Here is a 27,193-nt window from a genome sequence, read left to right as displayed (position 1 = left end):
ACGTTGCCATCTTGTGGCGACGTCGCGTGAGGGCATGACACCAGCTAGGCTTTTATTATATAGGATAGTAAGAGTTGCGCCCCCCAAACCCTACTGTATAACCCTTGTTGCGAGGAGTAAATGAATTAATATATGTGAAGCTCTTATAACTAGGCTTTATACTCAGTACATGTCCATTGCTGTTTTTATTATTGCTGGTATTAATTTTAGCTTATTACGAACCCTTTATGGCTACTTTCCTTAATTCTTATCTTTCTCACTGCCAAAGGCTCTTGATCACATGGAGTTTCTCTTTTAACTTGTATCTAAGATATTCACTATTGGACACACATTGAACATTCTGTTAACCTCATTTGATGATACAGATTAGATTCAGCACAGAAGAACATGGAGAAAAGATTGTTAATATAAATCTATCAAAATTTTTAAGCTGCTCACAAGAACAATATGCCAAGTATAATAAAGCACGGGGAATAGCCGAGGCCCAAGGAAATCTTGCGAAACCTAAGCTAAAATGTTATCTGTGGAAACAAAAAGGACTTCTCTGTGCAGTTTGTTTATAGTGGGGTTTTTTCTTTCTTTCTTTCTTGTTTAATATTTCTGGGCTCTGAGGAGTGGTTGGTATAGCACTGGCTGTGGAGTCAAACATCTCTATCAGGTTCCAGGCTCCTCTTCTCCAAGTATATGCATATGTAGCTGGTCCTCAGGTTTCTGTGAGGCTTCAATAAGTTTACGTGCAAAAATGGACATAATAGAAAATAAATGTCAGTTGCCTCCAAATCCCTACTCTTGGCACCAATGCAAAATCTCATGGAAAAATCAAAACAAGATTAAATTAAATGTTAGTTAAGTATGTCTGTCTGTCTTGAAAATGGAAGGCATTGTGTTATGTTTTGTATTTCCATAATTGGTGGATATAATAGGCTCAATTTGGACTTTGCTTCACAGAGTCTCAATATATGTCATTCAGTTAAACCAGTATTGGTAAACTAACAGTCTGAATTTCCTTCTGTCTTTATGTCATAATAATAAAATCTCTTTTAAATTCGGACTTACTAAAGTTGGCATACTGCATAATTCAGAGGGCAGTTTAAGTCTATATTATGTGGGGTGCCTGATGGTCATAAAAAGAACCCCCAAATCTTCCTTAACAAAATATTTCTCTTTTCGTTATTTTATTTCTTCTTTATGCACGTGTCTACCTCAGTGTTCCTAGTTGGGGTCTAACAGACACCTCTCCATCAACTGGCATCTTGGGCAGCAGACTCTTTCCATCCTGTGACTCTGTGCTCCTCTAGGTCCCGAGAGTCCCCTCTCGTCACCTGGCAAATGGGGAAGGCGGGGATATGGAGGCTTGTGTGAGAAGTTGATAGCCAGACTTTTAGTAACATATGTTACTTCTATCTATATTTTTGGGTCAAAATTCAGTCACATGCTCCACCTAATTGCAAGAGTAGCTAGGAAATACCAAGTAGCTGAGTGCCTAGGACAAAAAGGAAATGGGGTGTGGTGAAATATCTTTTCAGCTGTATAGACAGAATTCTAAATTCAAAAGTTCCAGTCATTGTAAATAGAAATAAGATTGTTTGTCTTCCCTACTTTTTTTTTTTTTATCGGGGTTTTCTTTCTTTCAGGTAATGGTTGATGAATCCCTTCTGTCTGATGACCCTGATTCATATGTGACATTGACGGTCGTCCGGTCACCAGGAGGAAAAGGAGCCGTCCGATTGCAGTGGACTGTGGATGAGATGGCTAAGGATGACCTCAGTCCTTTGAATGGGACGCTTCATTTCGATGAGGTATACTCAGCCTCAGGACCCCTGCAGTTTTCCTCTAATTTGTCTTTGCTTGCTTTTCCTTTTCATATTCTTACTTATGAATTCTTTTGATAGTATTTACTATGTCTGGACTTCCTTTGAAATTTTATGTGTTTAGGGGGAAAATCACACACACACACACACACACACACACACACACCCCTAGATATCTGAAATAAAATTTAGTTCAGTCACTGCCCCAATGCCACCATCAAAACTACTCTTCTCTCAACATTTTCTCTCCTGATTGAGGGCAAAATCAGTCAACCAAGCTGGACATCTGGGAGTAACTCTTGCTTATATTTGGTCACCGAGTCTTGTCAGTTTCCCTTTTAAGTACCCTTTCTCACCACTGCTCCTTCTCTTCATGTCTGTGACGATGCACGCCTCCATCATCTTCCATTAGGTAGAGTCTTTTAACTTGTACACTATTCTAAATCTCGTCCTTTTTCTGTCCATTACTTGTGGCACTGACAGGGTTAACGTTCTATAAGATAGATCATTATATGTCGCCCCCTGCTTAACACAATCTAGTGGCTTTCTCATACCCACAGAAGACCTAGCTCTGTAACAGCACACAAAGCCTCAAATGAGGGAATCCTGTATCTTCCACCTTGCTTTTAGAATCATGTTTGCGAACATCTTTTCTAAATTAATAAAAATAAAATAAGCAAATCAGATAAAAACCAGAAAAATGGAACTGATACATACGTTTTTAAAAACCTCGCAAAATAAGAATTAACAAAAAAGAAATAAGCATTTAAAGAGAGAAAATGCTAAAAATTGTAAGACACTTCTTTATGCAAATCTAAGCAAATAAAGGCATTGAAGTGATTCATTGTATTTCATAAATAAGATTGATTTTTCTATGAATACATTTAATTAGGTTGAGGCAAGAAATATACATTTTTCCTAGAAAATCTTACAAAAATTTTTTAAAAGTACAGTTACTGTGAAATAGAAATAATGAATTATGGAGAACAGCTTGAGTGAAAAATATTAAAAATCTCAGAGGAAAAAATATAATCACAGAACTAAGATGTACATGAGAAGGAATAAACAGCAGAATTCAAACTGCAGAAAATTAACCAGTGATGCATAGGACAGTGAGTTGTTTTATAAGCATGCAGAGGTAGAAAAGTAAAGATAAAATGATACCTGGTTATGTCTCAAAGTGTTAATCTAGTTGTCCTCTCTATATTTGCTTTCCTTTGTCCCTTCCCTTCCAGCCTACACTGAACACAGATGCCCCCCAAAATTCCTTTGCTAAGTGTAAGGCGAGAGGGAGGGAATGATAGTGAGCACTCTTGAGATAACACCTGTGGAAGGAATGGGAAGGAAGCAGGGATGGGTAGCGGGTAGGGTCAAATGGATAGTAGAAAGATGACCTTTATAAATGGTAAACCTCTGACCTTTGCATTTTTACATCATGCTGCGACCATATAGCTCTCTTTAAGAGATGGGACTTTTCATCATTGAAAATTTTTAGTAAATTTAGAAGCTGTGCTAATCCCCCCCCCTTTTTTTTCTATTAAGAACTTGAATAGCATTTATGGTCAAAGCTCACTTTTACATAGTAATTCTCTTTAGAAGCAACCCATAATTCTAGGGGAGGAAAATGATATACTTTAAGAATGCTTATGGATATAAACAGTATCCTGCAAATGGGAACATTCAGACTATGATGTCAGTCAGTCTGGAGAATTTATTACTCCTGTCATTTGGTGTAGACTGAGTCCCAGAAGACCATTGTATTGCACACACTTCAAGACACGGTGTTGGAGGACAGGCGTTTCACCATTCAGCTGACAGCAGTTGATGAGGCAGAAATATCTCCAGTGAAAGGTAAGAGAAATTCATATTAAAAAAAATTAAACAGTAGATTCTTAGAAAAATGTAACCAAATAGTCATAGTACTAAAATAGGTTACTTTAGGTTTTGTAATCCCTAAAATGTTTGTTAAAACATAAAGATGTCATTTTTCTACCATGTATTACAGCTAAAGAATTTTTAAAACTAAAATTATAATACCCAGTGTTAGTAAGGTCATATGTCAAAGATTTCATACAGCTTAACTATGTGATTTTAAAAAATGAATGTGTTTATTTTAGCAATGTTTATGGAATAAAATATGTAGCTTCCTAAATGATCCATTTAACCAGGTAGGAGACTGATTAAATGTAACAGAATACTATGCAACTATTCAAAAGAATCTATAATAATAAAAGAATAATATGCTAATTAGACCAGACATCCTTCCAGATAAAGCTGGGGCTGTGAGGGAAGCCCGGGTCCCGGGTGCCAGAGGGAAGCTGGTGCCAGTAGCCGGGGGAAGGAAGGCCTACTCTTGCACGAATTTTGTGCATCGGGCCTCTAGTAGGTATAAAAGGCCTTAATTACATTACAAATTAAGAACACTTAATTACATGGGTAATTGTTATGTTTATAAAGCATGCTTTATAACATGTTTAATATAATCCCATTTTTCTCATGTGCATGTCATAAATATGTAATGATTTACTTGAAATATTAATAGTGGTGTTTGATTACCTGTATTTTCTATATATTTTTGTACTGATCATATATTACTTTTATAATAAAACATTTCTTTAAAACTTATTATGTCCATTCCAGCTCATCTATTCTTATTTTCATCAGGAAGTAATTACATAGATATTTTGACATTTCAGAAACAGGCATCATATTTCTTATTTGCTTATGGTCTATATTAAAGTTTGTTTCTTAGATATGGAGAGAAAGGCTTAATGGTTCTAAATGGTTTCATTGTGGTACAAACAGTAATAACCGTGAAAAACAGTCCAGCAACTTCAAGATGAAAGCTTACTTACATATCCTTTTTTGCCATCAAAAACTCCATCCTGTACAAGGGTTTGTGGCCAAAAAAATAGAATTGCATGATCAAGGAAATTCTCACAATTGTAGAGCATCACTGTATGTGCCTAGGGTAGCTGTATTAGAGTGTATCGGGGTAAATCATTTGTTAATATAAAAAATTCACAGTATATTTCTTACTGTGACATATTTGCACATGACAAACCACTCTTGGTTTCATCAATTCATTGCCAAAGAAAGTGAGGGTACAGTAATCCATTCCTTTGTTTCATGAAACCCCGTATGCTTCTAGAAACCATTTTCTTTGACTTACTGCCCAATTACAATATGAATATCCAATTATTTAATATAGTTTTTATTTCTATACTAGAGGCCCAATGCACGAAATTCACACAAGGGGCTTAGCCCTCGCAGCCCTGGCTGCCTCGGCCCTCGCAGCCCCAGCTTCGTCTGGAAGGTCGTCCAAACGGTCGTTCAGCTGTTCAGCTGTTCGGTCGATTTGCATATTATGCTTTTATTATTATAGATTAGTAGGACTCTTTGGCACATTTTTATAAATGCTCATAAGCAAATAATAGACAGAAAATTAAAAATAAAAGGTAACTTTAAGAATTCTTCCTTTTGCCATATAGATAATAAACATAGCCAGATAGCCAATTGCAGTGAGCTGCAAAGTGGTTACTGTAGAAGTGAATTAATGCAAATGGTAGAAGACCACTTGCTTCCTGTGGGAGTGATAGTGGAATTATTGCCCACTTTCATTAAAATGTGATCTTGGACAAGTTATTTGCTCAGTCTCCTCAATGCCTCATTGGTAAAATGAGGATATATTAATATCTAACTTATATGATTATCATGAGGATTAACTCATAAGATTAGTATATGCAAAACACTTACAACATTGCAGGCATATACTCAGTGAATACTTGTGTTTGCTACATAAGCTGTATGTATAGGGTGTCCCCAAAAATGTGTACACACTTTAACAGCTGATAACTCACTTAATTTTGAAAATTAACTGCATATTAATAAACACTGACTTTATAATCATTCAAAGTGTGTATATTTTTTTTGGACACCCTGTCTATCATTGTCAATTTAGGTAGCGCATCAATAATCATTCGGGGAGATAAGGGAGCTTCAGGAGAAGTTGGGATTGCACCGTCCTCCAGGCACATCCTCATTGGGGAGCCCTCAGCAAAATATAATGGGACTGCTATCATCAGGTAAGGACGTTGTAATCTTTCTTTGCCTGGGATGGGGCTTTGAAGTTTTGTGTAAATAATTGGCATTTTTATGCCTTAAATACATTGTTCTCAACACATGCATATTCTTCAAGCATTGTTATTTTATGTATTGGTGACGTCCTGTGGAAAGTAGAATACATTTTTAGTGAAAATTGAAGACACATTCTGATTTATGTTGAAGTCAGATCTTGAGGAGGTTTCTGACGTTTCTTGGGTGATTTGCACAACTCATTCTGAGGAGAGTGCAGTGAGTTGACATCAGATCTGTGCTTTTAGCTCCGTCCGTCACCAGCTATGTAAAATGAGCATTACTTCATCTCTGTAAGCTTGTGTGTCTCAGCTGCAAAGTTGTTCCTTAGAAAATCATCTGAATCAAGCATTCTAAGTGTTCTACAATTAGGGCTTGTTATATAACTACTAGTCACGATTCATGCCAATTGAAAATAAATTAATTAGAAGGTGGCCAGCGGAGCAGGACTGGGCAAGACGGCCTGGACATGCCCTGGAGCCAACCTCCAGTAGTCCCTCCCTGGCTGGCAGCGCCGGGGCTTGAAGGGCGTCTGCGGAGTGAGTGGGGTCCCTCCGGCAGGTGGGGTCCCTCAGCCTGGCCTGTGGGAATCAGGTTGAAACCAGCTCTCTGACATCCCCCAAGAGTCCCAGATTGCGAGTGGGCGGTATTCGGGTGACACACCCTGGAATTGGGCTCCTTTCTCTCTGGTTCCGGGGTGCATCACCCGAGAATTGCAGCTACCAAGTCACCGCAGCTCAGCAGATCCTGTGTTGAGCATCTGTCCCTGGTGGTCAGTGTGCCTCATAGCTACCGGTTGGAGCATCTGCCCCCTGGTGGTCATTGTGTGTCATAGCTACCAGTTGGAGGTCACTTAGTCTTTTATATATATATATACTAGGGGCCCAGTGCACAAAATTCGTGCACTGGGTGTGGGGCGGGGGGGGGAGTGTCCCTCAGCCCAGCCTGCCCCCTCTCACATACTGGGAGCCCTCAGGTGTTGACCCCATCACCCTCCAATCGCAGGATCGGCCCCTTGCCCAGGCCTGACGCCTCTGGCCTAGGCGTCCGGCCTGGGCAGTGGGGACCTGCAGTGGCAGCAGGGGGCGCCGCGATCGCGCGGGCTCCGCCCCTGCCCCTGCAGGATGCCTCTGGCTGAGGCGTTCGGCCCGGGCAGCGGGGACCCGCAGCTGCAGTGGCCCCGCGATCGTGGGCTTCGCTTTAGGCCCAGGCAAGGGGCCCCTAGCTCCTGGGACTGCCAGCTTCGACCGTGCCCAGCTCCCATCGCTGGCTCCATCCTACTTCCTGCTATCACTGGCCAGGGCGGAAAAGGCACCTGATTCTCCGATCATGGCTGGGGGGCAGGGCAAAGGTGGCCCCAGGGCCGCCTTTGCCCTGCCCCCCAGCTCTTAGCTGCCCCCTGGGTTTCCGATCACTGTCAGTGGCAGGGGGCTTCTTCCTGCTTTCCCTTTCGCCTCCCTGCATTGTGCCTACATATGCAAATTAGCCGCCATCTTGTTGGCAGTTAACTGCCAATCTTAGTTGACAGTTAATTTGCATATAGCCCTGATTAGCCAATGAAAAGGGTATCGTCGTACGCCAATTACCATTTTTCTCTTTTATTAGTGTCGATAGATGGGATGCTTTAGGCGACTTTATTACAAATCTTTTCATGAGGAGTGGGACAGCAGCTAACAGCGAAGTAGCTGAATTTGAATGAAAACTCTACCTTTTTGGAAGTTTGTCCATTAGCATTGCATGTGTGAAATATTTCTGTCCTTTAGAGAACTTCGTTTAGGCTATTGACATTTTGTGAAAAATCTGTAAATAACTTTAAAATGTTTTTTTTTTAGATCTTCCACTTCTAGTGTTCAGCTTTTGCTAGTATTCTTGTCAAGTAGATTTACATGCGTTCAGTTCTTTGACTCTTAACTATCTTGGAAGTATAAGACTTTCTTGTGGTATGTAACTGATAGATAGGGTTACTTAAATGCATAATGTTTCTGAAATAAATGACAATTGTTTATTTTTGAAAGAGAGCAAATATCCAGGAAAAGTTCCTTCAGTAAAAATTGTATTGAATATATGTGTGTGTTGTTGTAGCCTGGTTCGTGGCCCAGCGATCTGGGGGGAGGTCACAGTGTATTGGAGGATTTTCCCCGCATCCATGGGGGAATTTGCTGAAACATCAGGAAAACTGACAATGAGAGAAGGACAGTCTGCAGCAATTATAGTGATCCAGGTATTAATGTTACTGGCTTCTGTTGTGCCCTTTGCTGTGTGTGTCTGTGTGTGGTTAGTGGGTGGGTGGTGGGAGATGGTTGATATCCCAGATTTGTTGTTGTTACTTATCTGATAGATATTTTTCTTTAAACATTATAGTTTTAGCTGCGAATGGCCCTTTCTGTCCTTCTGTAGGCTTTGAATGATGACATTCCTGAGGAAAAGTGTTTCTATGAGTTCCGGCTCACTGGTGTCAGTGAGGGGGGAATACTGAGTGCGGCCAGCAGCACCGCCAATATCACAGTGGTGGCCAGTGACCTTCCCTATGGCCGATTCGCCTTTTCACAGGAGCAGCTTCGAGTGTCAGAGGAAGCACAAAGGGTAGAGTCTGAAATGCTTAAAATTGGAAATACCGGTGTGTTTTTTATCTTGTAGTGATCTTTAAAACGCGTTTCCTTGTTCTTCTGAAGTTTTCACCAACTGATTCATTTCCTCCTGATGTCATTTTGACCTATCATTTCCATACTTTCATAAATCTATTTATAATTTCAACATAATCCTAGTAAATCGAATTAGAGTTCATAAAGATTAAGTATTGTCTGGGAGGCTCATCATCCAAGTCAAATAAAAGAACCTCTTCTGGCTGCAGGCGAACGTCACAGTCATCCGCTCGGGTGGATCGCTCCGTCCCGTGAGGCTCTGGTATGAGACAGTGAGTGGGACCGCGGAGGCAGGCGTGGATTTTGTCCCCGCCCCGGGGGAGCTCCTCTTTGACGCTCGGGAGATGGCGAAAAGCGTGCAGGTTGAAATACTTGATGATAGCCTCCCTGAAGGCCCTGAGGAATTTTCTCTAGTAATTACAAAAGTGGAACTCCTCGAAAGGTAAAGTAAAAGAGAAAAGTGGGAAAGTTAAGCAAAGCAGGAAGAAAGGAAAAGTAGTGCTAGGTTGTGTAGGGGTTAATACAAAACTGAAATAGTTCTTTCCCTTCTCTTCCAAGGATTTATGTGACATTAGGACTGTGTGTGGTAGGAAATTATGACAAAGACTCTTCACTATGCATTGTTTTAAAATATAACTCCCCCCACCCCAGAAGTTGAAAGTATGTATTTCTGTTGCATGCAGTCACTCTGGGCAGCCATAGAATTGAACAGGGCATGGGCAGGAGTAATTTGGTGAAGAAATAGAGTAACTGTTCTCTAGGTTGAAGTTTCAGCTGGCCTTGGGGAATTTGCTTCCCCCGTCTCTGTACCTGGGCATGGGCTGGAGTGAGAGATTTCTTCTTGGAGTCAATGAAAGCTGTCCTATCTTCTCCATGGGTGAATGAGGTAGATGCTTGCTTTCCCAGTACCAGTTTTAAAGGGGGTAAAAACATGGAGTCAAAGAGGGCCAGTCATTAATGTGCACCGTGTTTCCGTTGAAGATCAAGAATGAACCATATGGAGGCCATCTCATTCTCTGATCATTTAATATTTTAATTTCCTTTTTAAAAATTTTGCCTTATATATAATCCTATTAACCAGCTTTCAACCCTTTGAAATGTAGGTGGGGTAAAAATACCAGGTAAATAGAATTTGGAAATTAAAAGAAGGACTACACTGGTTTAGTGCCATTTTTTAGCTTCAGGGATTAAAATGATATAAAGTCAGAAATTTTCTTTAATGGGAATAATATCAATATATTAAAAAAGGAAATTTCCTTTGCATGAATGACATTAGATAAATAAACTACCATCTATATTAAAGAACAGAGGCATTGATTTGTAATTGTTTTCCATAGATACTAAAATATTTTCTTGAATCTTGAAGATTTAGCTTGAAATTTCTTCAGTGGCACAACACTCATTATTTCTTTGAAGTAGCTCTCAGCCTGCCACCGTGACTGTCCAGCCCAGCTGGCTTCTCTCTGCGTGCACTGCAGTTTGATGCCCATTGCCTTCTGGGTCCATTACTGTAGAATGTGTGCAGCAGTGCATTCCTAGCCCCAGCGTTTTATTTTACGACCACTTCTTCCCAATTTCCTTATAGTTCTGTTATCTCCCCATTGCCTCAGTTTAATAACTTTATATTAGTTCTGGCTTCATGCAGGCAGTGATAATCGCGAGCAGCACAGAAATCTGTTTCAAACAGCATTTCAGGGGAGAGAAAAAAAGCATTTTAGTATTGGGAATTTTAAAAAGTATTAAATTGCTTAATAGGACTAAGTTATAGGAGCTAAGAGGACCATTCAGTTGATGCTTGGAAATTATGTACTCATTTTATTTTATTTTATTTTTATGACTTTGCAAGAGGGTATGATTTTACCATCCAAGAAAATGGACTTCAAGTAGATCAGCCTCCTGAAATAGGAAACATCTCCATGGTCAGAATCATAATAATGACAAATGATAATGCAGAGGGCATCATTGAATTTGACCCAAGGTATACTGCCTTCGAAGGTAGGTTCAGTAACCTTGTTTATAAATTTACCACCACTTTCTGAATTATAGATTTCTTGAGCTCGACATTATCGGTTTGAATTCTCATACGTAAAGTTTCTGGTGTGTGTGTGTGTGTGTGTGTGTGTATGTACATGTACATGTATACCCTTATATGTATTTGTATATGCCTTTATAGATTTATATATTTACACATTTATTTTAAAATTATATTTTGAGATACCTTTGGGCAATCTTGAACCTCACTTATGTGTGCCAAAGATGAATGGTTAGGAACAAAACAATTTTAAAAAGTTGTGTTTAACCTTAGAAGTATTGAAATATTCATATTTCAAATGATTTTATGAATACATTTTAAGTTATACAATGTTTAACTTTCTTTGTGGATTAGAAATCAGTGAATATCCACTTCTAATAAATTGTCATTTATTTGTATGTGGCACAGAGAGGAGGAATGCCTATACTGATGATTACATAGGTCATTTAATTTCTAACTTAGACTGTTTGCCATAACTTTCAACTTCTGGCAAACTACATTTCTCCAAGAAAAATAAGTCATGAGATTTTCACCAATCATTTTTGAAAGTGATAAATGAATTGTGGACACATTGAGTACTTGCACTGTACCATTATGTTTAATGGCCATGCTTAATTTGACTGAATCTTATAAATGTTACTTGCTTTGTCTGACATACCAGTTAATTGCAAATGCCTCTTACAGTGGAGGAAGATGTCGGGATGATCATGATTCCAGTGGTGAGGCTGCATGGAGCACACGGCCGCGTGACAGCTGAGTTCACCTCTCAGAGCTCCTCTGCAGTTCCTGGCGTCGATTATCTACTGCATGGGGACTCAGTCACATTTCAGCATGGGCAGAGCTTAAGTTTCATAAATGTCTCCATCACTGATGGCCATGAAAGGTAACAATTTAGTGAAATGAGAATATAGTACTTGCCCCTTATCCTCGGGGGATATATTCCAAGACCTCCGGTGGATGCCTGAAACTGCAGATAGTCTGCGACCCTATATACTATGTTTTTTTCCTATGTATACCTGGGATAAAGTTTAATTTATAAATTAGGCACAGTAAGAGATTAACACATTCGTACCACTCAGGAGTTTTCTCGTGTTTCGCGCGCCACCTGTTAAGGACCGCTCACTAGTGTTCTCGCTTTTCACACCCATGGAAAAAGGAGCGAATCTAGATACTTCTGTAAATTTTGTTTGGTCCCTCTTCATAGAGGAAAATGTTTTACGCAGTACCATACGTTAAAAAAGTACTAGGAACTTTAATTGTTTAATTGTTTTTGTAAATAAAAATGTTATAATTATTGAAAAACAACACCTAAAGTGCATTATGATGATTTAAATAACGTGCAGTTTGCCCAAAAATGTGCGGTCCCTGGCATATGTCTTAGAGATTTCTATGCGGTACGCAATGTGTTAATAACAATAATAACACTAGCGGCCTGGTGGACGAATCCATGTACAAGTGGGGTCCCTTGGCCTGGCCTGTGGGATTGGGCCGAAACCAACTCTCCGACATCCCCCGAGGGGTCCCGGATTGCGAGAGGGCAAGGCCAGGCCGAAGGACCCCACTGGTGCACGATCAGGGCCAAGGAGGGTTGTGGGAGGTTGGTCAGCTGGGGAGGGACCTCAGGAGGGCTCCAGGGCGTGTCCGGCCCTTCTCGCTCAGTCCCGATTGGCTGGACCCCAGCAGCAAGCTAACCTACCAGTTGGAGAGTCTTCTCCCTGGTGGTCAGTGTGCATCATAGCAAGCGGGTGAGTGGTCTTAGCATATCATTAGTATATTATGCTTTGATTGGTTGAACAGATGACCGGATAACCGGGCACTTAGCATATTAGGCTTTTATTATATAGGATACTGTAATAAGATATCTTACTTGTACTCTACTTACCCTTCTTGCGATGATGTGAGCTGATACCATGCCTACATGATGAGATGATGAGATGAAGGGAGGTGAATAACATCAGCATTGTGACAGCATTAGGCTGCGATAAGGTTTACTGTACAAAACACTGTGATACCCAGACGGTCAATCTGATACTGAGATGACTACTAAGTGGCTGAAGGTGGGACAAAGAGATGTTTCGTGTCCTAATTCGGATGTAGTGGGTCAGGGGGAGATTTCATCATGCTACTTAGAATGGCATGAAATTTAAAACTTATGAATTGTTTAGTTCTGGAATTTTCCATTTAATACTTTTGGACCCCACTTGACTGTATGTACCTAAAACCAGAAAAAGCAAAACCAGAAATGATGGGGGGACTACTTATAATATGGGCATACATAAAACATGAATATTGTGTTCCATTCCTTACCTATGATTTGCACTGATAATAGAATTTTAGAATATACATGTGACCATTGAAAAACACGTGATAAAATTTAGGGCGGGGGGGGGGATGTACTGGGGCAGGGAAAAGGAATTGGGAGACCATTGTAATTATATGTTACTTTTTTCAAATACAGGAATAATAATTTTTATTAATTTAGATTTGAAAAGTCTAATCAGAATGTAGATGCATTCAGCAAATAAAAAGAGGAAAAGATCTATTAACCAGCCCAGGTTATATAATATTGAAGTGAATCATTTATGCCTTTAGCTGATCACCCTCCTCTTCCTACTTGGAGTGTGACTACTGTGCCTTGAATGACCAATTAAGAAAATGACTAGTTATTTGGATTTTAGAAGCATTTTCATGTACTTAGATTCACAGATTTGCTCTTTCTTCCTATGCAGTGAATTTGCAGAGCCTGTTGAAATTCTGCTCATTGGAGCTACTGGTGGAGCGGTCCTTGGACGCCACCTAGTGAGCAGAATCACAATCACCAAGAGTGACTCTCCCTTCGGTGTTGTAAGATTTCTTAATCAAAGCAGAATTTCTCTTTCTAATCCCAATTCTACAATGACTTTACCCTTGGTGCTGGAGCGGACTGGAGGACTCTCAGGAGAGATTCAGGTAGAGTTATTATTCTCATGGTTTCAAAAATAATTTTAAAAAATATGTATTTATTGATTTTTTACAGAGAGGAGGGGAGAGGGATAGAGAATTAGAAACATCGATGAGAGAGAAACATCGATCAGCTGCCTCCACACTCCCTACTGGGGATGTGCCCGCAACCAAGGTACATGCCCTTGACCAGAATCGAACCTGGGACCCTTCAGTCTGTAGGCCGATGCTCTATTCACTGAGCCAAACCAGTTTGAGCTTAAAAATAATTTTTGATAATTAAGTATGGTGTTGGATTTTCTTTTTCCTCAAATATATTCATTTATTTATTCAAAATCAATAATATTTATTAATCACCTAGTAGGTGTAAAGCAGTTTCTAAGTCCTGTGAAGCGCATAAAAATGTATGACAGCTGACCTCAGGGAATTCTTGAGAGCAAGTAAGAAATTAAAGGATGGATTCCAGTAGATGCATTCATTAAACAAGTATCTGTTGAGAGCTTTCAGGGTGCCAGACCCTGTTGTGGGTACTGAGAACATGCTGGTGAACAAGACCTTGTCTCTGTTCTCATATGACTTTTTTTTTAATATACATATGTTTTATTGATTTTTTACAGAGAGGAAGGGAGAGGGATAGAGAGTTAGAAACATCGATGAGAGAGAAACATCGATCAGCTGCCTCCTGCACACTTCCTACTGGGGATGTGCCTGCAACCAAGGTACCTGCCCTTGACCGGAATTGAACCTGGGACCTTTCCGACGCTCTATCCATTGAGCCAAACTGGTTAGGGCATGTTCTCATATAACTTTTAGAATAGTTAGCAAATAAATAAAAGAAAGATGATCAGATGATACTAAGTCAGAGGTCCTCAAACTTTTTAAACAGGGGGCCAGTTCACTGTCCCTCAGACATTCCACATATGCGCACTGCGGGCCTGGGACGAGTTGGCTGCTAAGCAGGACAGGCAGCAGCAGCAAAAACACCCGGCGGGCCAGATAAATGTTTTCGGCGGGCCGCATGTGGCCCGCGGGCCATAGCTTGAGGACGCCTGGACTAAGTGCTTTACAGCAATGTGAAATAGATTCACAACTGCACATGACCTGCTAGCTACTCTAGATGGGATGGTGAGGATGTGCTTTGTAAACCGAAGGCTGAAGGATGAGAAACGGGTGGTTCTGTCATTGTTGGAGGGATGAGTGTTCCAGGAGAGGGAAAGCCAGTGCAGATCTACAAGGCTGGCATGTTGAGATCTGAAGAGGTCCATGTCTGGGGACCTGGAGATGCTGGGTCACAGCACAGGATAGCTCAGCAGGCTCAGTAGGTGTTTGACCACAGGGAACCCCCTGAAGCAAGTTAAAGATTTTATGCCAAGTGCAAATAGGTTGCCATTAGAAAGCTTTAAGGAAGGCACTAATATCAATGTCATTGGGTTGTCATTTTAAATAGCTCACGTAGGACAGTTGTGAGGCAAATGGACTGTCAAGAAGCTGAATTGGAAACAGAATGGGCAGTTAGTAAGCGGTTGTCCTGTACTGTCCAGGGCAGAGCTGTCAGCTCAGACAAGGGCGGAGGTGGAGATAGCCGGAAGTGAATAGACATTGAGTATGTTTTGGAAGAACACCTCATTGGACTAGTGGAGGCTGAGGAAAAGAAAGAATTGAGGGTCGCTGCTGGAATGTTAGTTTTAGCAACCAGTTATATTATAGTGCTGCTTACTGAAATACAGTTGCTTGGGGGAAAATCGAGAGTTCTGTTTTGGCCTGTCCATTTGAGATACCTACGAGACATCCCAATAGAGGGGTCAAAAAAGGAGGGGGATGAGCAAGTGTTGGTTGGGGTTAGGGCTGCAGACAGGGACGGTGTTGACACAAATGCAGACATTTGAAACTCTGGGGCTTAAGGGGTGTAGAACGAGATGTGAAGGAAACAGACCTGAGCCCCAGGCTGCCCGCCTCTGGGGGTCTGAGGAAGGAGAGCCAGCAAAGATTGAGAAGTAAAGGCAGAGGAACACTAGGATAGCCTATATTGTGTGAGCATCATGTAAGTCAAGAGAGACAGGACACAGTATTTTAAGAAAAAGGAAAGGATCAGTTGTGTGCAATGCTGATGAGAGATAAAAGAAGCAAACAGAAGTGCCCAGTTTTCTTTCTTTCTTTTTTTTTTTTTAAATAATATATTTTATTTATTTTTCACAGAGAGGAAGGGAGAGGGAAAGAGAGTTAGAAACATCCATGAGAGAGAAACATCGACCAGCTGCCTCCTGCACACCCCCTACTGGGGATGTGCCCGTGCTCTATCCACTGAGCCAAACTGGTTAGTGCCCAGTTTTCTTTCTTTATGAATATTGAGAAGCATAAAATTTTAAATTATAGAAACTTTTAAAAATGCCTTTATTATAACATAGAAACTTTCTTTGTTTCTTATAACAAGTTATGAAAGTTTCTGTTCATTTTATACTGGGAATTTATTTAAGTAGATTTAGAAGAGGTTGCACACCCAGCAGACTTTTCACATGGTTTCATTATTCAAATAGGTTTTGATTGACATAACCTGTGCACATAGCAAGATAGTGTTGTATTCATATATTTAATTTTTTTTATATTTCTCTAGTATATATTTTAAAAATATGTACTTCTATATTTTTGTTATCCTGTGATAATGAAAACTGACTAGGTATTCAGATTTCTTTTTTTGTTAGACATTGTTATTCATGAAAACTGATATTCTATAATTATGCAGTTTACATTTGCAGATATCATTGTTTAAAAAACTGAGAGATAATAATAGGAATTTGCTGGAGATATTCTAGAATAATATTCATATATATGTGTATGTATTTTTTCCTAATACTACATATCCTGCAAAGTAATTCTTGGTTTAAAACTGATCATTTCTATTTAAAACTCACATACACACATGCCCTGCAGGTGAACTGGGAGATAGTAGGACCCAATTCTCAGGACGCCTTACCACCACAGAACAGAGACTTCGCAGACCCAGTGAGTGGGGCCTTCTATTTTGGAGAGGGAGAAGGTGGCGTAAGAACCATAATTCTGACCATTCATCCTCACGAAGAAATTGAAGTCGAAGAGACTTTCGTTATTAAGCTTACACTTGCGAAGGGACAAGCTAAGTTAGACTCCAGAGCTAATGCTGTTACGTTAACAGTAAGTCTGATTTTTTTATTTTCCCACAGAATTTTTAGTGGAGTCATCAGAAAATGCATTTACATTTGTTGAAACTCGGTAAGCTTATGATGAATTGAAACTTATAAAACCATAATTCCTATGGTTGTTAAGTTAGTTTCTTACATAGCCTGATTAATGGTATTAGTTCTAAGAAGGGTTTAATCCAGTGAAACATACTTATTTTATATTCTCTAAGAAAATTTGGTGAATATTTGCCACATTTAGGGAGGAGGTATTTGTGATGTCATCCTAAATATTGACTCTCTTTGCCATCAAAATACATAAACATTATTAACCAGTTTCAAGTCAGACTGTGCGAAGGTAGAATGGTACTTGTTCAACTAGCACAATGATGTTTTGGATTAGATTCACATTCAGCATATTTGATATGGACCACCCAGTCCATCAGGGCAGAAAGTGTTTGGACAAACACAGCTAGATGTTGCCATGAAGGTATTTTGTAGATGTGATTAATATTTACAATCAGTTTACTTTAAGTAAAGGAGACTATCCTTGATAATGTGTGTGGGCCTCAACCAATCAGTTGAAGGCCTTGAGCGCTAATACTGAGATTTCAGGAGAAGATATCTGCCTCAAGAAATCCTGTGTGAGTTTCCAGCCTGCCCCATAGAATTCAAACTCAAGACCACACCGTCAACTCGTGCCTGGGTTTTCTGCCTGCTAGACTGCCCGCTTGCCATTTCTTTTTCTGCTAAAGTAAACTGGGGAAAGAGATGGTTTATTCTGCAATACTCTGCTTTTGAATCATTTCTGGTAGTGTGAAATAGTCCTCTACCAAGACTGCCCTCTTTATCCCCCCAAATTTCAACATAAGAACACCCAGAGCTTGGGGAACTTGTTGGTTTCCTCAATCAATCTCTCCTCCCTCTCTCTCCTCCACTCTCATTTCCTCCCTCTCTCCCTATTTCTCTGGAGAAGTTTGACTGATACAGACCCCAGACAAGAGTATTATCCAAACTTAAAAGATGTCATTTCTCTGCATTGTTTTCAGTAGCCCAAACAATTGGGCACCATAATCTATAAATTTGACACATAAAACTAAGTATCACTGACCTTTTGCCTCTCTCTACCTTATATTATAACCAGTAGAAAGAAGTTAGCAAAAATTAGCTGATTAAACAAAACAAATATAAGGCAAAATGAACCTAAATTGAGACATGAAAATACTATCTTTTTGAGATTCTGCAAATTGTAGTTTTTTGGACACTTATTCCCATTATCCTTGGGGAATAAAATAAGAACTTGCTTGTTTTAGGTAATACTCAGTGCAATAAAGAAGGTTTAAAAATCAGATAGCTAGATAGGTTTAAGTATTATTTCTATGTCTCTTCCATTTCTTCAGCATTGATTGATACGTTGGATACTGTATTTTCATCCATAGTTGTTATATATGGTATTCACTCTGCTGTTTCTATTTTTAGATACAGAAGTTTGGAGATCCCAATGGAGTGGTTCAGTTCGCTCCTGAGTCTTTGTCTGTTAAGACCTATTTGGAGCCTTCAGCTCTGGAAGGGCCCCTGATCATCACTTTCGTTGTCAAAAGAGTCAAGGGCATTTTTGGAGAGATTAAGGTATCATTTTTCATTTTATTTTTAAGTAGAGCAATCATTTGCTTAACAAACATGGTTGAGAGGGACAGAAAACGGCGTTGTTCTGGGTAAAGGTTTTCATAAACTCAAGTGACATGAGTTTTCACAGAAGCTGAGAAGTACCTTGGGCTCTCCAGCCAGGCCCGCCTTCAGCGATCTCTCCACATTGCATCACAATTAGATTAAAAAGATCTTCCTCACACTTAGTCATGAAGAGTATGATTCAACTGTTTTGTATTTTCTGGTTTGCTACTTTTCCTACTTAAATCTCTGAGTTTTGTAAATTGCTTAATGTATTCTCTTGGGCTTTATTTCTCAATAGAATTTTTTAATATAGCAACTGATTTTTAAGAGATTGTGTTTGAGTGTTTATTGATATAGAACATTTGATGGATGCCCTTGTAAATCATCAAGATACTTGTCTAACCGATCTAAGTTACATATTTGGTGAAATTTCTCAATGAAGTTACCTCTTTTCCTGTAACTGCTACTTGTTCAGTTGAAGTTTTATGGTTTGGAGGGCGAAAATTCTTGGAAAATAACCTTTAATTCTAAGAAATCTAATAGATATTTCCTTGTAGTTAAAGAACAGACAAGAACAAATTCTGATGTGAAGTATTTGATTATCTAGTCACATTTACCTTCAACCACTGACTGTGGTTTGCTATGGAATGACGTGTGGTACCGCCATTTTAAAGTTTACTTGCTCTTCTTTATCTCTTCAAAATGTTATTTTTTTAGGAGTAGGTAAAATGAAATCTCGTAGTCTTTCCTGCAAATTGCATACGACAGCCTGAAAGAGTGAAGATACTTTCATGACACAGACGTCACTCCTCTGTACTTTCTAAACTAATAACTGCTTGGAGACTGTGAATATAATGATGCACAATTAATATTTCCCTTTTGTTTATTAGAAAGGAAAACATAATTCAAAGGATTTTGATTCAATTTACTGCATCATATGACATTGTTGGATTTTTTTCCCCCATTTATCTTAGGTTTACTGGGAAATAAGTAGTCAGTTTGACATTACTGGAGACTTTCTCTCTACAAATGGCTTTTTCATCATTGCTGATGGAGAGCGTGAAGTGAGCTTTGATGTTCATTTGCTACCGGATGATGTACCCGAGATAGAGGAAGCCTATGTGATCCAGCTTGTTTCCGTAGAGGGAGGAGCCGAACTGGACCCGGAAAAATGCATCACGCAGTTCTCTGTTTCTGCAAATGATGACCCACATGGAGTCTTCGCTCTGTATGCAGGTCGCCAGGCAGTGCTCATTGAGCAGGACCTCACCAGGTCCATCCAAATCAATGTAACCCGGCTTGCCGGGACTTTCGGAGATGTGGCTGTTAGATATCGAATATCATCTGATCATAAGGAGCAGCCAGTTGTTACAGAGAATGCAGAGAGGCAGCTGGTGGTCCAAGACGGTGCCAGCTCTAAAGTGGACACAGTGCCAGTAAAGAGCCAGGTTTGTAGTCTTTCTTGATTTCCTGGTCATTCCAATCAAGCTCCTTCAGTGAGAGCCCTGACTTACCTCAGGATCAGATTAAATCTTATTCGGAAATTATATGTAACCAGGAAAAATGCCTTGGAAAATGCATAGTGATTATTGGGTAATACAAAGAGTGTAGTATTCACAGATTATAAGTGAATAAGTATATTTCAATTTGGAGATGGGATATTTTTGTCTAGGTAGTAGCAGGCATTTATTTAATCCTTGCAAAGTTCCAGAAATCATTTCAATTGATATACATACACACCCCAATATACACACATGCGCACAGACATACACACATGTACATACACTCACAGGATACTTGTTGAAGGGGAGAAATTTAGGCTTTCTTGTGGGACTGGCCTGTGCTCCCTGGAGTTTGGAGGGTCTGCATGAACACAGGGGCTGGTATCTGCTTCTCTCCTTGTGCATCTGTGTGGAAAGTGGCTCTGACTGTCTGTGATGGTAAAAACTAGAGAAGGCAGTGGACAGCTCTGGCAGATGTTTGGGGTGCGAGTGAAAAGAATGTGTGGATTTGCCGTGAGTCCTGTAGGCACCTCAGCAGTCTTTCTCAGTCTGAATCACAGAGAGTGATGCGAGTGACTCTTTGTCTCACTCCTCGCGAGGATGGTGCATAGCTAGTGTCATTCTGTATGCATAGGAGATAAGTTAAATTATTTCATACATGTGATGCATTATGGCACTGGGAATTAATTATCTCATTGTTGGAAAGGTTGCCCCAGAGGGTAACCAGATTGAAATAATTCTGGGAAAAATCTGTGGGGTGGATTGTGAAGCTTGATGAAACATCTTCCTACACATATCTGTGTAACATCACTGTCTAAACACCTTCATGTTATAATTTCTGCTAATGAATACAGGGACATTCCTTCAGCTTTTCTAGGAATAGTTTTATTTTATATATCTTATATTGATACTAAGATTTCATTTGACACCGAGACATGGCACATTGGTGATTTGACCATTCTGTTCTTTCACTAAGCAATGTGGCAAATACAAAATTATTCTCAGACTGTGTATAGGAAAACCCAAATATGTGATAAATATCACATGGACTGAAACCATTGATCTGCCTAAGTCTGAGGTCGTCTGTTGCCAGTGCTACCTAGGGCATTCTGAAAGATGGTAGTCTTCTTTTGATTTCATTTTGAAAGTTTAATAATCGATATATATAAAGAGCCAGGGGCCCGTTACATCCAAAACAACCAAATGGACAACCGTACAGGCTGAGTGAGGTGACAAGGCCGGCAGGGGGGGCCATGAGGGGCGACCAGGCTGGCAGGGTTGGCAGTTAGGGGTGACCAGGCCAGTGGGAGGGGCAGTTGGGGGTGACCAAGCTGGCAGGGGGAGCAGTAAGAGGCAACCAGGCTGGTGGGTGGGGCAGTTAGGGGAGACCAGGCTGGCAGAGGGGGGCTGTTGGGGGTGAGCAGGCTGGCTGGGGGGCAGTAAGGGGCAACCATGCTGGCGAGGGGGGGCAGTTAGGAATGACCAGGCCAGCGGGTGAGGGCAGTTGGGGGTGACCAGGTTGTCAGGGGGGGCAGTTAGGGGCAATCAGGTCTGCAGTCAGAGGTGGTTAGGGGCTATCAGGCTGGCAACAGAGCCAGTTAGGGGTGATCAAGCAAGCAGGCAGGTGAGCAGTTAGGAGCCAGCAGTCCTGGATGGGGAGAGGGATGTCCAACTGCCGGTTTAGGCCTGATCCCCAATATTGGGCCTAAACCAGCAATCGGACATCCCCCGAGGGATCCCAGATTGGAGAGGCTGCAGGCTGGGCTGAGGGGACGCCCCTTCCCCCCCCACTCCCGTGCATGAATTTCATGCACCAGGCCTCTAGTATAGTTTATAAAAATACTTAACTTTCCTATTACCTATTTGAATCATCTATGTGTTTTTAATACCTTTTTGAACCTATTTTAATTATTTCTGTATTGAAAAGAGAGCCAACAAAAGTTGACTAACTTGTGAACACATGAAAGCTTCCTTTTGCTTCTTTATTTTAACATATTTTACTAGTATTAACATGTTTAAAATTGCACAGGTTCCTTCTTCCTCTCACATTTCAGGAATGTGGTGTAGGACTAGATAGATTATATTAGGTGTTGCTGTGTCTTCCAGGGTAACTGCGTGGGGCAGGGTGTGATGCACACAAACCAAGGGCAGAATATTTCCAGTGGTCCCCTTCTTCCTTCACACCCTGGATATAATGCATTGCTCTCTGAAGTTTGTAAGATACTAGTTACAAGAATTATATACCGTTCTCCTTGTTCTACCCTCCTGGTAAAAATTAAGACCTTGGACAGGTCAGCTGCAGAGCAGGGCAGTAGGTCTTAGAACGCAGAAAGTCCCCATGAGGCTCTGAAACTAGAAGACGCTTGGTGCTGATTGAACATCAGGACCTGGGAGTACAAACTGTTGCCTCACCTGATTAACGGTAGGCTTCTTTTATGAGGTGCGTCCTGATGATAAGACTCACTGGCATTATAAAGAAACAAGTCTAAGTTTAAAGTTACTTAAGCTAGACTGCGAGGATTTTACATTTGTGGTTGAGTCATTTATTCAAACATTTATTGAGTGTTCGCCCTGTGCCAGCCATTGCAATAAGCACAGCCGGTACAGAGGTGACAAAGACACAATCTCTGTCGTCCTGTTGCTCCTTGGCTAGTGCAGAAGGCCATTCACCGCAGTTACAAAAGCGTGGGTTCGCGGTGCTGGAGATGTGCGCAGGATATCATGGAGCTGTACGTTCTTTCCATTTGGGCCCAGATGCGATCAGCACGATGGGAACCAGTAGGACAGTATTGGTGATGCAGTCCTGGAGCAGGGGGTGGCAGGGCATGCTGGAGAACATGCCCCCTCCTAGTCACCGTCAAGGTCCTTGCCAGTGAATCCCCCTGCGTTTCTTCTGTAGTAAACCAGCTTTTCCGCAACTTTGCTGTGACTGCTGTTCGACTTCAGTGTCCAGTTACTGTACCCTGGGGATTTGCTGCGGTCACAAGTCTGTGTGTGCTGGCTGCGCTCGTGAGCAGAGCAGCTGGGTGGGGAGGCACAATGATTGGGAGCCTGGCCCTTCCTTCTTTAGGAAATAGGGACCAAAAAATCCTTAGCTGCCCAGCCAGTGAACTGCCTGGGAAAGAGGGCCTACCCTTAGAAGAGAGGTGGGAAACACGGGAGTGAAGGCAGGACACTGTGATTTATTTCCGTTTCCTTAGCACCGTGGTCGGCAAACTGCGGCTCGCGAGCCACATGCGGCTCTTTGGCCCCTTGAGTGTGGCTCTTCCTAAGCCTTAGGAGTACCCTAATTAAGTTAATAACAATGTACCTACCTATATAGTTTAAGTTTAAAAAATTTGGCTCTCAAAAGAAATTTCAGTCGTTGTACTGTTGATATTTGGCTCTGTTGACTAATGAGTTTGCCGACCACTGCCTTAGCAATTGACCTATGATTCATGTTCAGTGAATGCCATTTGGACAAAAATGAAGATGGATTGAATGAACGAGGCATCTGTTCCCCTCATGTCGCGCAACATTTGAAATCACTATGGTACATGTTTTGCACATTTGGAGGGTGTGATGTACGTTTAAGAACATTATCTTTAAAAGAAGAATGGACTCCACAGAAGTGGTTATTTATACATTCAATAAAGACGTACAGAGTTTTTAGCAATATTCCAGGTTATGTGGTAACTTGCCTGATCCATTATCAACAACAGTATTTCTGTGGGAAAATGTATTGTATAGTTAAAAATAATCTTTTAGAGAAACATCAATTTTAAAATTCAGGCTTTCCCCTATTTTGTTGGATTCTAAAACTTTGAAAATTGATATTTAATACATGGCACTAGTAATTATTTGTCAAATATTCAAATAATAAGTGCACCTAAATCATTATCCATTTTGAGTAAATATGGATTATTAGTTACTGTCCATGAAGAGGTTTTTCTGGTTTTAGAAGCTGACACTATTCACCTGTGGGCTCCTTCCATTCCTGTAGCACATGATTCTATCACTAATAGTTCTTCTTGTGAGTCTCATTTCTGAGACCACTTGGGAACCATGGAGAATTCGCACATTTGTGTTTTATATACTCTGTTACTATCACTCTTCACCCCACAGTCTCCATAACAGTGATTTGTTTTATAACATGAAGGAAAGGGCATAGATTGATGGAACGGATACAAACGTATGCTGAGGTCATGTGCTAATGACTTATGCCAATGTCGGCATTTTTCTCTGAAAGTTATTTTTTAATACTTAAAGTCATGGATGCTGTTTGTTTATAGGTCTTCCTATCACTGGGCTCCAATTTCACCTTGCAACTGGTGACTGTGATGCTTGTTGGTGGACGTTCCTATGGCGTGCCAAAAATTCTCCAGGAAGCCAAATCCGCCGTCCTACCCGTCCCCGAGAAAGCTGCCAATTCTCAGGTAATTGGCCCTGGGTGTGGTACTATCTGGATACCACCAGGGGGCAACATTTATAGGAAGGACTAAGATTCAGAGAATTTTTTAATATTCACTATTACCATAAATCATCCCATCTGGCGGGGGGATGGGTGGGAAAGGTGAAAGGGATTAAGAAGTACAAATTGCCAGTTATTCAGTAGTCACGAAGATATAAAGTACAGCATAAGGAATATAGTCAACAATATTGTAATAACCCCGTATGGTATCATATGGATACTAGATTTATCAAAGTGACCACTGTAAGGTATATAAATGCCTAATCACTATATTATACACCTGAAACTAATATAATACTGTATCTGTGGTTGAAAAATAAATTTAAATTTAAAAATAAAATAAAAATCTAAGTAATCCTATGAATGTCAAAGTGGACATGGATATATCATATGAAAACAGTTTGTCAATTTTTGACTTTAGGTAGAATAATATATTTCCTTTTTGGAGTTTTAGAAAGATTTTATCTTGTAAAATTTGAATGTAAAGTATAGATTTTTAAAAATAACAGTCACTTTGAGTCAGAATTTCCAAGGTTTTTTCTTGATATTAAATATTTAATATTGCAGTATTTTATATTACACTAGAGGCCTGGTGCACGAATTTGTGCACGGGTGGGGTCCCTCGGCCTGGCCAGTGATTTGGAGCCTATTGGGGATGTGGGAGGTTGGCCGGCCAGGGGGAGGGGCTGGTGGGAGGGACTGTGGGAGGTTGGCTGTGGGAGCACACTGACCACCAGGGGGCAGCTCCTGCGTTGAGCATCTGCCCCTGGTGGTCAGTGTGTGTCATAGTGACTGGTTGACTGATTGTTCAGTCGCTTAGGCTTTTATATATATAGATAATTAGAATTAGAATGAAACATCAGTTAATATTTCAGTCTTTTTCATCTACTAAACTTGTGAATATTTGCCTTTCATTTTCGAGGCTCCTATGGCAAGTTTGTGCTGATATAGGCATAGTGGTTGAGCACTGACCTATAAACCAGGAGGTCATGGTTTGATTCCCAGTCAGGGCACTTATCCAAGTTGTGGGCTCAATGCCCAGTAGGGAGCGTTCAGGAGGCAGCCAATCAGTGATTCTCATCATTGATGTTTCCATCTCTCCCTCCCTCTCCCTCCCTCTCTGAAATAAATAAAAAAATATTTTTAAAAAAATGAAAAGAAAAAAATAAAATGGGGAGAATGAATCTTAATATAGAATCGTTGATCATGTGGTATCCCAAATTTATAGATAATGGGACCAAAAGAGGTAGACTGATTTTTCCAAATAAAGCCAGGAATATGGTTTTATTCTTACTCATTGACCAGAAGTTAATTCATCTATAAATCATTTATAAATCTCAGGGTACCCTGGGAAGGTTGCCCTTAAAGAAAATATCTTACTTTATGTGAATGAAAAAGATGACTATTTAAAAAAATCTTTGATGCTTTCTTATCCTCAAAAATAAAAAAAAGATATTCAATTGAATCAAAAATCTAAAAGAACCTTAATAAAAAAATCTAGTTCCTGGTGCTCATTTTATAAACAAAGAATATATTATTATGTCTTAGAAAGGAGTCAAATTTCAGTTCTAGACAAATTGGGTTTCATAAAGACCCATGAACAAGTCGTACTACACTGCCAGTTTTAATCCATTGCTTTCATTTAACCATAATTACATTTGTCGTTTTGGATATTGTTAATCCAAAGTACTACATTTTGATTTAAAGAAATAAAGCTATATACTATACTCAAAATTATAAAATAGAATAAATTTTCAAGTCCCAGATGTCATTTTTAAAATATTACTCTTTAATTGAATATATTCTAAAACAGGAAAAATATATTGTGTAAACAAAGAGGAAGTTGACTTTTAATCTACTCTCCAGAAAACAAGGATCTATAGAGAGAAGTTAAATATTCTCAGCATGTTTTTCCTCAGGTGGGATTTGAATCGAACGCCTTTTCCCTCATGGACATCGCTGCCGGAACAAGCCAAGTGGTGATTTCTAGGAGAGGCACCTATGGCTCCATCATGGTTTCCTGGGTGGCCGGATATGCTCCTGGGTTAGAAGTGCCTGAATTCATTGTTGTTGGCAACATGACCCCGAAACTGGGTGAGTTGTAGGTTTTCTAAGATCTGCTCTGTAACACATGGAGGTATGTAATTGGCCTCTAATTTTCTTGGGTCTTCCTTATTCTGGGAAAATGACCTGTTTGTTTTGTAATATAGCTTGGTGAGGATGAGAGAAAGTTTATTCAGTCAAATTAAAAATTTCATACCTCACTGGAAATAGTGGTCACTAAGCTCACTTTGTATATCAGGAGTTTTTTTTTCTTTCTGCTTTTTTTTTATTTTTTATTTCATTAAATCTTTATTGTTCAGATTATTACATTTGTTCCTCTTTTTTTCCCCCCCATAGCTCCCCTCCACCCAGTTCCCACCCTGCCCTCTGTCCTTACCCCCCCAGGAGTTTGTTAAAAGCAGTTCTAAAAACTTAAATTGGATCATACAATAATAAAAATGAAAAAGGCACACCTTTGTGTTCATGTACATGTTCACCTGAATATTTGACAGTAGAGCAACTGTTACTTAATCTACTTTCTTTTTCAATTATACCATTAGTTTTATGAGGTCAGTGAGATGAAATGTTAGAGGGTTTGACCTGGACCAGGGATTGAAGACAGGGTAGAGGAGGCAGCGTTTATGTGTTTTAGCGAGCTTGCTGTACGTTTATTTCCCTCTTTCCCCACCTTTAAAATGTTTCTCTTGCTGAAGCCAGTTTGGTTCAGTGGATGGAGCGTCGGCCTGCGGACTGAAGGGTCCCGGGTTCGATTCCGGTCAGGGGCATGTACCTGGGTTGCGGGCACATCCCCAGTGG

At 40.3% G+C, this 27,193-nt stretch overlaps 1 protein-coding gene across 1 annotated transcript in view; it reads left to right on the top strand.

The window, feature by feature from the left end:
• Positions 1 to 27,193, top strand: part of ADGRV1 (adhesion G protein-coupled receptor V1) — a 444,163-nt gene that overhangs the window by 120,135 nt on the left and 296,835 nt on the right. Inside the window, exons 59-72 of the mRNA XM_059695089.1 lie at positions 1,635 to 1,799; positions 3,548 to 3,662; positions 5,773 to 5,896; positions 8,028 to 8,166; positions 8,343 to 8,528; positions 8,797 to 9,029; positions 10,434 to 10,582; positions 11,304 to 11,502; positions 13,349 to 13,568; positions 16,488 to 16,727; positions 18,191 to 18,340; positions 19,357 to 19,830; positions 24,156 to 24,299; positions 26,254 to 26,428. Of these exons, the coding sequence (XP_059551072.1) occupies positions 1,635 to 1,799; positions 3,548 to 3,662; positions 5,773 to 5,896; positions 8,028 to 8,166; positions 8,343 to 8,528; positions 8,797 to 9,029; positions 10,434 to 10,582; positions 11,304 to 11,502; positions 13,349 to 13,568; positions 16,488 to 16,727; positions 18,191 to 18,340; positions 19,357 to 19,830; positions 24,156 to 24,299; positions 26,254 to 26,428 (2,713 nt within the window). The remainder of the gene's footprint in view (positions 1 to 1,634; positions 1,800 to 3,547; positions 3,663 to 5,772; positions 5,897 to 8,027; positions 8,167 to 8,342; positions 8,529 to 8,796; positions 9,030 to 10,433; positions 10,583 to 11,303; positions 11,503 to 13,348; positions 13,569 to 16,487; positions 16,728 to 18,190; positions 18,341 to 19,356; positions 19,831 to 24,155; positions 24,300 to 26,253; positions 26,429 to 27,193) is intronic.

Source organism: Myotis daubentonii, chromosome 4, assembly GCF_963259705.1.
Source record: "Myotis daubentonii chromosome 4, mMyoDau2.1, whole genome shotgun sequence".
Lineage (NCBI taxonomy): Eukaryota > Metazoa > Chordata > Mammalia > Chiroptera > Vespertilionidae > Myotis > Myotis daubentonii.
This window is presented reverse-complemented; position numbering and strand designations above follow the sequence as displayed.